Source organism: Alosa pseudoharengus, unplaced genomic scaffold (assembly GCF_046254945.1).
Source record: "Alosa pseudoharengus isolate Yale_2024_CS ecotype anadromous, Long Island Sound unplaced genomic scaffold, YU_APseudo_1.1 YU_APseudo_1.1_scf_11, whole genome shotgun sequence".
In the NCBI taxonomy this organism is placed as follows: Eukaryota; Metazoa; Chordata; class Actinopteri; order Clupeiformes; family Clupeidae; genus Alosa; species Alosa pseudoharengus.
Window position 1 is genome coordinate 22,306,580 of NW_027468576.1, and position 14,036 is coordinate 22,320,615.

Below are 14,036 nucleotides of genomic sequence, written 5' to 3' on the forward strand. Positions count from 1 at the left end.
AGAGTCGTACCTCACTCCGCCTGCCTGACACAAGCCATGGACAGGGCCTAGAACAAAGTGTGCTATTTTTAGCATCGTCTTCAGGCTGGGGAAGGGGGGGGGGGGTGCGTCTGTGTGTGTGGGGGTTTGCGTCTGTGTGAGTGACTTGGTGTGTCTCAGTGTGAGTGTGTGTCTGTGTATGGGATAAATGAGAGAGTGTGTGGGGGTGTGTGTGTGGGGGGGGGTGGCTGAGTAAGAGTGAGATGCAATATGTGTGTGCATTTGTTTATGAGAGTGGAGAGGAGAGGAGGGATGGCGTGGCTGGGCTTTAGTCGTTCTCCGTATGTTATCTTATCCCTGATGCAAGTCCCCAGATACTCTGAGGATATTCTGAGAACCAGATTAAAAAATCATGAGGGTTAATACCCTTCCATAGCGTGCGGCCTGCCTCTCCCTATAGCGTTCAGAGACCAAGTCATTCGGGGTCTGGTGTCCTGTCCCTAGTGCTCTGGGTGGCAGTTGTGGCAGTGGCCAGACAAACAGTTTTTGTTTGGGTCAGCACTGAAGTGCAAGAGGCCAGTGGCATGGTAAAGACTAACGTGTGTGTGTGTGTGTGTCTGTGTGTGTGTGTCTCTCTCTCTACAGGGCTGTTTTGTGTGCACGCTCACAGTACTTCAGAGCCATGCTATGCGGGAGCTGGATGGAGAGTTCGAGACAGAGCATCACACTCCAAGGGTAGGTTTCAGAGGGCCTGAATCCAATCCCCATCCTAAAGCGCTTTCTCTAACAGCCCATATCTATTTGAGGTCCTAGGAGGCTTCTTGAAATCCTTGTTATCTGTAAATCTCTAAGACCCCCATTCCATCAAATTACATGTAGCATCTTAAAGCACAAATGGTTTTTTTTTCACACTATTGGGTTGTCAACTACTTACTTTCCAGTAGTTCTACCGAGAATTTGTGCATGCAGTATGAAATGTTTGCTGTTGGGGGAATGTTTGAAGACATCAGCTTGCGTAAGCAGCAGCTCCCTTTCCGGAACCCTCCCCAATTGCCTCGACAAAACACCGGTGTTGTCCTGTTTGTTGTTTGCGGCGCTGTACAATTAATCTCCTCAGGCTCAGCGGATCTTCGGAGTGTACCTGCAGCTTGTGAATAATGCATGCTCTGCTCATCTGCGTCCTTAAATCACACACACACACACACACACACACACACACACACACACACACACACAGGGCATGACACATATAGGGTTTCATAGAGCCAGTGCAGCCACAGGCCTTTCCAGCCCTGAAGCCCATTCACTCGCTTACCTCCCTGCTAAATGGGCTTTATCCACTGAATAATTGAATGGCTGTGCCCCCAACGCCGTGTGTGAGAAGGGAAGAGAAGAGCAGCTGTTCCCTCACCACGGTCTGAGTTTCCCGGCACTCCAGTGTGTGTGCCAGGCAGGAGGGGATGGGCTGATTCATGCAGCTGTGATTTTTGTTTAGCAGGATGTTACTTCCTGTGTTTGTATACAAAAATATCTGGTACCTGTTGGGGTGGTTGGCATGAAACATGAGTCCTTTTGCAATGTAGAGGTCTGGGTTTGTGTGTATACATGTGTATGTTGATTGTGTGCGTCTGTCCGCATCTTTCAGCCTAGGTCCAGATGAAATGGACGTGTTACTTCATTTTATGTATGGAGCCATTCTGGACTTGCCGCCAGGGACCAACATCAGGTAACTTGTAGCAGCATATAGTACCGCAAGATGTACACGGTTACTACCGGCAACATACATAAACTAGATGTACCGCGTAGCGGTACAAAATATGACCGCCGCTCAGTCCTGCACATCCATTCTGCGAAAATAAATCATATTAATGAATTTGTCTCCATCTTCTACTCCATTCCCCACTCTTGAAACTTTTGTGTATGCTTGTTTGAAATGTGTGTTTGCACACATTCCGCACACAAAGTAGCCTACTGGCGCTGCAAAGGTGAATAGATTTGTTTCTGGGCCAAAAAATCTGTAACATTGTTATAAAACCTTTAAAATCTCTAAACAATCACAAGTAGGGCAGTTCATCACAGTCCATCCATTGCAACTGGACTGATGAAAGGTACACCTGTAGGCTACATTGTATTTGGGAAAAGCAGAAGGTAGCAGCATAATGTATTTATTTATTTATTATTAAACAAAACAATCCCTGTCAGTTCCATGCAGTTTTCAACAGCTATCAAGAAGAGAGGTCATGTCATGGATTTTTGTGAATGTTTCTTCTTCTACATATGCATAAGTTTAGTCATCTAGTTCAAATGATATTCAGCTTTATTGTCAATGCACAAATGAAATACCAGTAGTCTAAAACAAAATGCCGTTTTTCCCAGTGGTGCAAATAACTGACATGTCCAAAGGGCCTTCATGAAATGCGTTGCGAGACTGTTCATACACATTTTAACGGGCAAAGTTGAAGAGCTACTCTCCGTTATTGTTTGTGCAAATAATATGCTGATTCATGTTCCCTTGCATTTTGCAACCATGAGGTCAATGGTTAAGCTCAATCTTTTGACGCAATCTTTTGATTTTCACCCAGCCTAGTCCATGGTAGGCGCCCGATAGAAATATTGTTTAATTTTGCGATTGAGATATCCACGCACTGGCGCCCCCCCTGCGACGTGTTCGCCCCCCGGTTTTAGAGCTATTCTAAATGCAAAAATGCATAGAGGGAGTTATGACAAAACCGTGACTGTTAACAAACTATAAGCTATATAAGGTAGGCCCTATGCTAGGCCTATTACACAACACAAATTGTCGCTAGGCTATGCTGGCGACCCAAATAAAATCTCCGTTGGAACCAATGGCTTACACCTTACAGTATCAAGCTGCCACCTCTTGGCGAAAAAGTTAATAGTTTTGCATATCAGTAGTAATACATTTCACGTAGCTGTGAATCACGGAAAGGGCGAATGAAGTGGACACTTCTAAACGGAACCCAACCCACTGTACAGTAGCTCAAGGTCTGTGGCTAAAGCAGCCATAATGAAAGCGTTATCATTGTTTGGATACTTCACACACACGTGTTTTTTAATCGCATAGACTACAACTACCAAGCTGGAATCAAAGCACATCGACTCCCCTCTCACACCCTAAACACGCACTTCGAACAAACAAAAAGCGCCTCAGTCTCACGGAATAGCCATAGGCAAAACTGTATCTGACCCTTGTAACGTTGGTACTAAATCATTCATCGCAAAGAATGATTTTTGTAGCACGTGCAACAAATATGTGTAGGTACAGCCCTGCCCTGAATACATCTCAACGTGCGCTCTAAAACATCTGGTTTAAATGGAGATTGTAGATCATCACGGGATCATAGACAGGTTATCTTTCAGGTAGCCTATATATTTTCCATTAAAAAACCATCACGTAGCGAACGTGTTGTGGCTAACTCACTTAGCTCCTGTTAGTAGCCTAGGTTATGGTCATAAGCAAATGAGATGACAGTCGAAAGATACAATTAGTGCTGTTATCGATTTGCTTGGTAGCTTATAAACGCATTTATGGTTTTCTACAAATACATCAATAATCAAATTGGCCTCCATCAGTCAACCATGCTAACGGTAACATTATTTTACCTACGTTCTGCTATTGATAGGATTAACGTAGCCTACCTGCAGTAAAAAACAAGCATGTCCGATAAACATTCTCAGATTTATTTCGGCTTCAAGAGGAAATGGGAATTACATGTCATGCAGAAATCATCCTACCCTTAGACGTTCTCTGCGGTAAACTACTGTAGCCTACAGTCTTGTCCTTGTAGGAAGCATAGTGTCTTTCCAACCCATTTAAGATTAACTTCCAACAAAATTACGTCTCACTGCAACGATGCGCCATCTAGTGGACAAACGACTACTTATCGCCAATACTGGAAATGCAGCCATGATGATGATGATGAATATTTATTTTGGCTTTCTTTTAATCCTACTGAATTTGTAATTATGTATCGGCCGTTCTAATACCGATAGTATGTGGGTGCCTGTGTGTGTGTGTGCATGTGTATATGTGTGCACCACCATCTACAGGCCAATGAGTGTAGAGTCACTAAATGTACACATAACTTAATTTTTTAGACCCCCCCATGGATGAAATTCTACGAAACTTGGCATACCCCCAGAGAATGTCAGGTTAATCATACACATAAAATTTGGTGCAGTTCTGAACGTCTTTACTGAAGAGAGGGGCGATTAAAGCAGAATGATATTGCATTTTCATTTTTTACCGGGGGGGTGCAAATCACAAATGAGTGATTATGGGCTAAGTTGATGTGGGCCCTTGAGACCAACATACCATAAAAATTTCTTCATCCTCGGTGCCACGGTTCAGGTAGTTATTGAGGAAAAACTGCATTTTTTGGGTTTCGGGGGGCCCAGCGCGGAGGGGGAGTGGCCCCCGGGGACCAAACGAAATTTTTCCGTAAAAGTCTAGTGGGGCTACATACCCACCAAATTTCATGTGCCCTGGTGTTTCGGTGCCCCGGGTATCGTTGACCAAAATTTCAGGAAGTAGATGACGGGAAAAAAAAAAAAAAAAAAAAAAACTTTGACAATCCCTATATGACCGCTTCGCTAGCTTCGCTAGCGGCGGTCATAATAAACTAAGGCCACATACCACTGATCATCAGGGCTTATTGACCGGTGCTCCTGTATAATGTGTATGTGTCAGGTAATCAAAGCATAGTGTTTGGAGGAGCCTAGATCTTTGATGGGGCTGTCCTTGACCTCTGACCCTGACTCTGTTGGGGTGTGTGTGTGTGTGTGTGTGTGTGTGTGTGTGTGTGTGTGTGTGCGTGTGCGTGCGCGTGTGTGTGTGTGTGTGTGTGCGCGCTTCTCAGTCAGGTGGTGATGGCGGCAGACATGCTGGGGCTGGAGGGGCTGAAGGATGTGGCTGAAATGGTGCTGACTCGTGACTACTGCCGCTTCTTCCCCAAGGTGAGCGACTCTACCCTCTCTCTCTTTCTCTCTCTCTCATTGTCTCTGTCTCTGTCTCACTTTCTCTCATGCTTACTCTTGCTCTCTTTCTGTCTCTCAGAAATGAGAAGCACATGTGCACACACACACACACAAGAACACATTTACTTTTTTTGCTCCTCCTTCATAGGTCAGGGAAAGAAACATATCAAAGATTCCATTTTCATAGTTTTCTTCTGATACTAAAAGTGCACTATAACTCGATACTGGGATCGGAGTTGTAATAGTATTATTTATCAGGATCTGACCATTCATGTTAATATGTATATTCAAATGCTGCTGTAAAGATAATGCACACATCTGTTTTTACATTTATGTGTTTTTTTGTATTATATTTGCGGTATGCTGGCTTTGAAAAAGCCCTTTTTCACACCTCCACAGTAATGAGATACTATCATTTCATCTAAAGCTTTGCGTTGCCATAAATATTTGACCATGGAAGTAATAAAAATGCAGTCGTTATCAGTTTGTCTCAAGGGCGGCCCAGTCATCACCCCAAGTATCCATAGAAATGCATCCTTGTTAGTCATAAGGGTCACTTTGGGAAGCTGGTGCTTATGGCTATTGACTCAGCCAGCAACTTTATCATTATAGGATGTTTTTCAACAGCAAAGGCATTAGTAAACAATCCCTTTTTTGCCTTCCCTTAATTGCCTTTATACTCCAAGTGATATCAGCAAAAGATGCCCAACCAGGTCACTGTTGAACTTGCTGTTTGTGTTTAAAAATCAGGAGGATTGTTTGGTTATGTGCGTCAGCAGGGAGAAAATAACACATCCCACTTTTTCCCTGTCTGAACATTTCACTGTCATCTATTACCCCACCCCAATATGTGTGCTCTCTCTCTCCCTCCCTCTCTCTCAAAGCGAGAAGGATTTCTCTCTCGCTCTCTCAAAGTGAGAAGGATTTTTCTCGCATTGCAGTGCTCTAGTGTGTCGGAGCTCTTCCTGCACCCCCCCCCCCCCCCCCCCTCCTGGTTTGACACTGGGAGTTTAGTATGTGCCAGAAAATCACTGCCGCAATATATCAGTGGCAGGTGATTTCTGACTGGGTGGGTGGGGGTTGTCACCTCTGCCCAAGGCTGCCAGGCTCTCCGTCACTATGCAGTGCCCACAACCACAGCCCCTCAGTATCCGCCCGCCCTTCATCCGGAACTGGTCTCGTGTGTGTGTGTGTGTGTGTGTGTGTGTGTGTGTGTGTGTGTGTGTGTGTGTGTGTGTGTGTGTGTGTGTGTGTGTGTGTGTGTGTGTGTGTGTGTGTGTGTGTGTGTGTGTGTGTGTGAGATGGGGTGCTTTATTCCATCAGTCTCGGTTCAGAATATCAGCACTGAAGAAGTCAGGCTCTAGTGTGAGGAGGAGAAAGCTTGTCTCTGTGCCTGGCTCCTCTGCTGCTTGTGGGCTTTGTCATGGCAGCATGGTAAGGGAATGGACTTTTCCCTGGATACAGAATGAGCATGACTGTGGAACATAGAGTCTCCACAAAGTCATGTGGAGTGTTTGTATGCGTGTGTCCTTTAGAGTTTTTCTAACTTTGCACGTCAGAGGTCAACTTTCTACATTACAGCATCATATCATGGGGTACATGACCATAGACGTGTGTCCATGCTCCCTTTTCCAGCCCTCCAGTTTAGATTTAGTGTGGAGGCGCTGGATTTCTGTGTGTTGTAGTTACGGTTTGGCGCTTGGTGGAACATCCTGACACATTTCCTGTCTTTCCTCTTGTAGCCAATGGATGGAGTGCAGAAGACCGTCTTGGAGTGTCTGTCCATCTGCCAGTCCATTGGCCTGCACAACCTTTACAACTCATGTCTGAAGTAAGTGCACTATGTGAAAGTGTGTGTGTGTGTCTGTCTGTGCACATGTTTGTGTAATATAATATACATAGTGTGACACATTTATGCAGTCACTGTAAAATCTAATCCATATCCGTAATGCAGGAGGGAGAGGGTTTTCCTGTGTACAAACACAATTTGGTCACGACACTATCTCAGTCATGATCCAATTAACTACTATAGACAAACCACTGAATGGGCAACATCAGTCTTTCATTGTCACAGGGCCTTTACTTGCTGAGTAAATTACCCCTGCTGACATATTGGCAGCTGTGGCCGGCGGAATCGCTGCCCTAATGGGGCTGCCAAGGTGAGAGAGAGAGTGAGAGTGAGAGAGTGAGAGTGAGAGAGAGAGCGTGAGGGAGAGAGAGAGAGAGTGAGAGAGAGAGAGAGAGAGAGAGAGAGAGAGTGAGAGAGCGGTGGTGCCAGCGCGGCCATTCTCCTCCAGAACAACACCAATAACAGCATCAACAGAAGCAACCGCCCTCACAGCATTCCAGCTGTCATTAAATGAACGCCTCCCACGTCACCGTACCCCTTACGCAGCCCAAATGCAGCGTCTGACCTCGTTTTGGGCCGAAGAACACTCCCTTTTTTGTGGTAAACAAGGAGGAGAGCTGCCTTATTTTCGCTCCAGAGCAAAAATATCACTACAGAGACTTCAAAAAAAAAAAAAGCTGAAGGAAGAAAGGATTGTTGTGTTTTGGGTGTGTGTGTATTTTCTTCTCTTAAAATGGATGACTGGAGTGTGAGACTCAGGTGGATTGGAGTGCAGGACGGAGTCTCTGTCTGTCATAAAGCAGACTGAGATCAGACAAAGCAGCTGAGAGGTCTGGGACTGAGAGGACTGAGTGCTCTGTGTGGATCCTGCTCCAGTGTTATTTGTCATTGGGTACATTGTTGTCTGTCTGGCAGCATGGGAGCAGAGTCATGTTTGTGTCCCATCAACTCAATACCTGACTGCTGTTTTTCACTTTACAAGAGATCCTGTCCTGTTCTCCTTTGGCTACAGTGTCTGTTTCAGGCAGCAGCCTCCACTGACTAGTGTGGTAGACTGAAAAATGGAACGGAGCAAACTCGCATGACTCTGAAATCTTAAACTGCGTTCTAGCAGTAGCGCATTTGGAATTCCATGTTATGAGTGCAAACCCCCCCCCTCCCCAAACCTCCGCCCTTCATTCTGCAGTAGTTTTCTGTGTCTGTCCAAGTCTCGCTCGCTACGACTGGAGTTTTCAGCTCTGTTGGTCACGATTCTCTCTCGTCACGTGGCGATGTAAACAAGCAGATAGTGAACGTGTAAAAATGTAGGTCGAGTGTTTTCTCCCTTAGCCTTAGGTTTTTTTTCTTCCCTTGCCTGTGCCTCTTATTGTGTATATATATATATATGTGTGTGTGTGTGTGTGTGTGTGTGTGTGTGTGTGTGTGTGTGTGTGTATATGTGTGTGTGAGAGACAATGTGTGTGTGTGACTGTGTCTCCCTGCCAGCGTTTGTGTGCTGCCAGTGTTGTGGGCGGTGGTGTGTATGGTGATGACAATGAATCAGGCTCAGTGAGAAGTATGAGGGTTGGAGTTTTTTTTTTCTCCAAGGCTGCAGCTCTATATACGTTTCTCTCTTCATCTCCTAGCTGCTGTCTCCTGCAGTTAACATTTGGACGTCACCCCATAGCTCTCCTCCCCCCCCCCACTTCTTCATCCCACAGTACTATTTATCTGGACCACTCTTATCTGGAGATTAGTGGAGCTCTCCTCCTCTCTGGCTCTCTGTCACAAGAACAGGGCCAAAGTCAGAGGTTTGCTACTGAACCATCCATGTGAAGGACTCAGAGGAGGATTTAAGGGATATTTACACTCAGTGTTTAGGATTCTGAAAGACACGCAGCATCTCATTACTTTATAGTTTATGGTTTGTGGTTTGATTAGACATTTGGAAGCCAAATATGTTAAAAAGCAGGGCTGTATGTTAACTTTTTTTGCTCATCGCTCTGGTTCTACAGGAATTGTATCATTTTGCAGCACAATGCACAACGTCTCTAGCATCGTTATGTAGTTACTGTACAAACACCTCATCTGTAAGCGACATTCTAAGAGATTGTTGCTAAGCTAGTAAATCATCCATAGCACAGGCTGATTTTTTTTGTAGCATGTGTTACATATAAGTAGCACTATACAGCCCTGAAAAGAGTAGTGTATTTTCCAATTACTGTATTTTCCAACCATGCATGAATTATTTATTATCCATCTTCTCTATTTCAGTAGGAGGTTGTTCCCATTCTGGCTAGACACAAGCAAATTGAAATGAAAGTATATGTGGGGAGAACTACTTCATGCCAAGGCATTTGGCTAAACAAAATAATTTGTCACTGGCTTGTTTCAATTTGTGTGAGTGTTAATGAGTGTTTTTGTGTGTGGGCATATGCCTCTGTGTGTGTGTGTGTGTGTGTGCGCGCACGCACTGGCACAACTGTATGCAGTGAGGATATGGAGTCTCATTCACAGGGAGCAACAGGGCAGCTGTCCAGAGCGGAGCAGAGAGCAGAGCCAGGCCTGCCTGGCCTCGTGGTGATGAGCCTTTAATGTAGTGCGCTGTCCGAGCCCACTCTGCTGGAGACAGATAACGGCCACCTCTGCTCCAAGACGACCGCCCCACAACTCACACCAGCTCACACAACTATTTCCCTTTCTGTGTGTGTGTGTGTGTGTGCGCGTGTGTGTGTGTGTGTGTGTGTGTGTGTGTGTGCACATGCCCACGCTGTAGGTGGCAGGCAGAACATTTTGTCAAGTGCTGGTGTGAAAGGAGCTTTGCCCTGCTGCCGCCAGAACTCCAAAGAGACTGCCTTAATGCTGTGATACGATCTATGGTATGTAATGCACACACACAGACACACTCTCTGACTCGCATACATTTACAAACATGTGAATTACACACCAGTCTTCACACACACTGTATGCACATTGGCATGCACATAGCATTATCCCCAGTCCTTTCTCCCCTGCCACCACACACCCCAGTTTTCCATGGCCAATCCCAGTTCCCCACCCACACTCAGAGGAAGTCTCAGATGATGACATGCAGTCTGCCCACGTCAACACATTCTCCCAGGCGCCAACACACGTGTGAGGGGAGCTGCAGCCCTGCTACACACACACACACACACACAATCATGCACAGTGCACACATATGTACACCTTCACGCTCAGGCAGACTCTCTTTCTCTCTTTCTTGCTCTCTCTCCTTCTTGCTCAAACACGCTCACAAACACACATACACACACATGTATACACACACACACATACACAGAGCCTAATAAGCTGCTGTAATTGAGTGTGGGTGCTCTGCTCCAGCTGGAGAGGAAATGGGCTGAACTATAGGCCAGATGCTGACCTCTGAATGACCCACTGGCCATCTCCTGCAGGTGTGTGTGTGTGTGTGTGTGTGTGTGTGTGTGTGTGTGTGTGTGTGTGTGTGTGTGTGTGTGTGTGTGTGTGTGTGTGTGTGTGTGTGTGTGTGTGTGTGTGTGTGTGTGTGTGTGTGTGTGTGTGTGTGTGTGTGTGTGTGTGTGTGTGTGTGTGTGTGTGTGTGTGAGAGAGAGAGAGAGAAAGCACTCCTTAGTATTTGTTCTCTCATTAAAGTAACAAAATCATAGCTATATAGTACAAACAGGGGCACACACATTGGAGTTGTGCACATGAAAATAAGACAGCCTGACATGCCATATTAACTTCTGTTCCCTTAATATTTTGGGCAAATAATTGAATGAAGTCTGAGTGAAAAATTGTTTGTTTATGTGTGTATGTATCCCTATTCTTACTGTGCGATAGAGAGAGAATGAGGCACTGAGACGACAAGCCCAAAGCTGTTGTACAGACGCAGATTTTTGCTGCTGGTTTGATTGCCAGCTCTGATGTAAAACAGCAGTGCAGCAGAGGGGATTATAAATGGACATGTGTAAGAGCAGCCTTTATCCCCCACACAGGATGGAATGGCTGACATCATCCTCCACTGGCCGCCACTGGCTAATATCACTGCCCTCCTGAAAACGGCACAGCCATGGACATAATGCAAACAGGGTATTTATTCATGTTGGAGTGGCTCTCGTGAAAATAACTCAATCACAGGCATAATCCAGGCATGAATGTCTTTCTACAGTAGGGGTTGTTCAGGCGGAATTACTTTAGGTAACTGCGGTGTTGATTGTGTGGAATAATAAATATGTGATTGGCGTTCAGAACAGAGAAATGACGAAAAGGGGAGAGATGGAGGTGTAACTGAGTGATGGATGATGAGTAGAGGGTAGAGAACAAAGACCGAAAGAGCTATTCAGTGTGTGCATGCATATGTGATGGAAAATTAAAAGAAATGTGCAAGGTCATCTTACAAACAATGTGTGTGTGTGTGTGTGTGTGTGTGTGTGTGTGTGTGTGTGTGTGTGTGTGTGTGTGTGTGTGTGTGTGTGTGTGTGTGTGTGTGTGTGTGTGTGTGTGTGTGTGTGTGTGTGTGTGTGTGTGTGTGTGTGTGTGTGTGTGTGTGTGTGTGTGTGTGTGTGTGTGTGTGTGTGTAGACCGTGCAGACTGCAATGACGGTGCTCTGCGGGAGCGATCAGTTGATTGGCTGTTTGCCAGAGGTGAAGTGGGCGAGGCAGGTGCTGAGTCTGGCCAATGAGCTTCAAGAGCAAAGCCTGCGTCTGACCGTCACTTACCTGCCCCAGGTCACACACACACAGGCCTTCCACAACTTCCGCAGGGTAAGAGGCACGCATACATACATACATACACACACAGTACGAGCACATATACACATGTATACAGTATACACTTAAACAGATCAATGTAAACGAAAACGTATGACCCTATTAGGGCTAGTATCCTACCGTGTTGTTATTCAGGGAAACTGAAATGTATAATAGATGAGAACGCAAGCGCACACACACACACACACACACATGCATGCTCTCATACATGTAGGTGAGCATATGTGAGGCAGCAGGCATCCATTCCTACTGGCAGACAGAATGCAACGATCAGCTGAAAATATAGTGAATGATGGTGACTGCACCTCTACACAAACACATTTCTATACACACTCTCTAGCCCAGGCAGTACTACCAGTCGCACTAAAGAATTGCACTTCACAGACCATAAACACGTGTGCACACATCACACACACACATACACACAAACAAACACACCCATGCCTACATGTCCAGTAACAGTAACATCAGAATCAGAATCGGAATCAGAATCAGAATCAGAATTTAACATTTTAGGATGGTACCTTGGTTTATGTATATTCTTCTGCAGCTTCTGCAGTGATAAAACGCCCAAATGAGCTGTTCTCTTCTACATGACCGCTACCAGCAAACAAGCCACACTCCCTGCCCAAAGCAATCATTGTCAGTCAGAGAGTCCAAGCAGAGCAGAGTGGAGCGCTGAAGCCTTAGGCTTGCTTTGCCAGATGCTAGTTAGCAGACCACTCTCCAAGGCTGAAACCACTGCATGCAAACGCACATAGTCACACAGTATCTTATGTGCTCCCCAGTGCTGTGTAACATAATCACCGTTTCAACGCTGGTCATTTGGTGATGTCTATTGATGACTGTGAAATGTATTGAAATTGAAATAGTCAACTCCGGGAAAGAGATTGATCTGATAAGTAGGGTTGGGAATCCGAAATATTAGAATTGAGAAGATCTATAAGAAAGAACCGAAAGTGGGACTGGTCATTGCATTCAGGAATTGATAAGCAGAACCAAAATTAAAGAAAAGGATTAAAAAATGTAAAAAAAAACTTCACATTTTGGAATTGAAATGAGGAATTGATAAACGAGGTGTGTAATTCACATGTTTGTAAATGAGGAATTGAGGAACCAGAACTGATAAACAGAATTGGAATCCGAATCGGAATCAATGCAATTTTAGGATACCCAACCCAACAAATAAGAAGCATGTGACTTGGCAGTGCTAATATTCAGCATAATACCTATCACAACTTCTCATGTAATATTGCTTACACAAGAACATCAATAGGTGTGCAGAGCGTCTTACCTTCGGTTAATATTATGGTATACTGAAGACATACAAAGGTCATTTGTGGCTTTCTACATCTACTTCAATAGCATTGCTCATCATGACACTTGAAACACCAAAGCATGCACACACAAACATGTCAGCACGCACACACATGCAGATCTGCATGTTGGCACAGAATTTCTTCACACAATAAACAGGTTGCATTGCATGCATATGTTGAAGACATCTGTGAGGATTTAGCTGGTGGGATTGAGCGGAGCAGTACTGTCACTGGGACTGAGAATATGCACTGTCCTCTGGCACAGGCTCTGCTGACACGCATCACGTCTGCCCAGCAAATAGGCTCTGACGTGCACGTGGGGATGCGTGTCCCTGAGAGGCAGCGAGAGGTCTCGGGGTGTTTCATCACATTCAGCCCTCAGCCCGTCAACCTAGAGAGAGAGAGCGAGAGAGAAAGAAATGGAGAGAGAAAGAGAGATGCACTCATGCTCCAGTCAGTAGCTTTTAGCCATCCCATTTGGCCAGCAAATGCTCCATCTTCACACAGTCATAGGTTAACCCTCAGTGGGTTAGAGTCCAGTAGAGTAGTCCGTGCCTGACGGGGGGGGAGGTGGGTTTTGGGCAGGCCTTTTCTTCCCTGTGTTCAAAAATGGAAACACATACGTACGTCTGCAGCTGCTCGTAATGTCCTGTAGCAGTCGTGTGTTCTGGTGTCAGCCAAGCAGAAGGTCAAGCCATCCCACCATAGTAGCGCTTTCAAAAACATGCAGTTCAAAGAGAAGCTAGTGAATATTTCTACTGTATGGAAAGATTGACAGAGTACATTGTGCTATTATTGTGGCATTGCCACAAGGGGGGTGAGAATCTTCTCTAGTTTGATGACAAAAATTGTCTGCAGCAAAGCCGTGCTTTGATGTCCCTATCCATTTGAACTGCGGATGTGCATATTTTTACACTTGGAGTATATATAAAAAAAAAAACGGTGGTCGAATTGGTCTGCTTCATGGTCCATGTACCCATCTTTGTTGTGGGTATGTAGCTCAATGTGGAGATCCCATCTAGTTTAGATGTTACAAAATCACTGAGAATACTTCCCCACAGCACAACTAAATCTACATTTTGTTTAGTTTGTTACACAGAACCAGAAGCAGTTGCCTTCTTTTGGACCATCACACAGTTGTTA

General features: G+C 45.2%; 1 protein-coding gene across 2 annotated transcripts in view; it reads left to right on the forward strand.

The window, feature by feature from the left end:
* Positions 1–14,036, forward strand: part of btbd8 (BTB domain containing 8) — a 42,634-nt gene that overhangs the window by 12,405 nt on the left and 16,193 nt on the right. For both annotated transcript variants that reach the window (XM_076278427.1, XM_076278426.1), the window contains 6 exons: positions 625–714; positions 1,625–1,705; positions 4,860–4,956; positions 6,720–6,808; positions 9,582–9,684; positions 11,386–11,568. In XM_076278427.1, the coding sequence (XP_076134542.1) occupies positions 625–714; positions 1,625–1,705; positions 4,860–4,956; positions 6,720–6,808; positions 9,582–9,684; positions 11,386–11,568 (643 nt within the window). The remainder of the gene's footprint in view (positions 1–624; positions 715–1,624; positions 1,706–4,859; positions 4,957–6,719; positions 6,809–9,581; positions 9,685–11,385; positions 11,569–14,036) is intronic.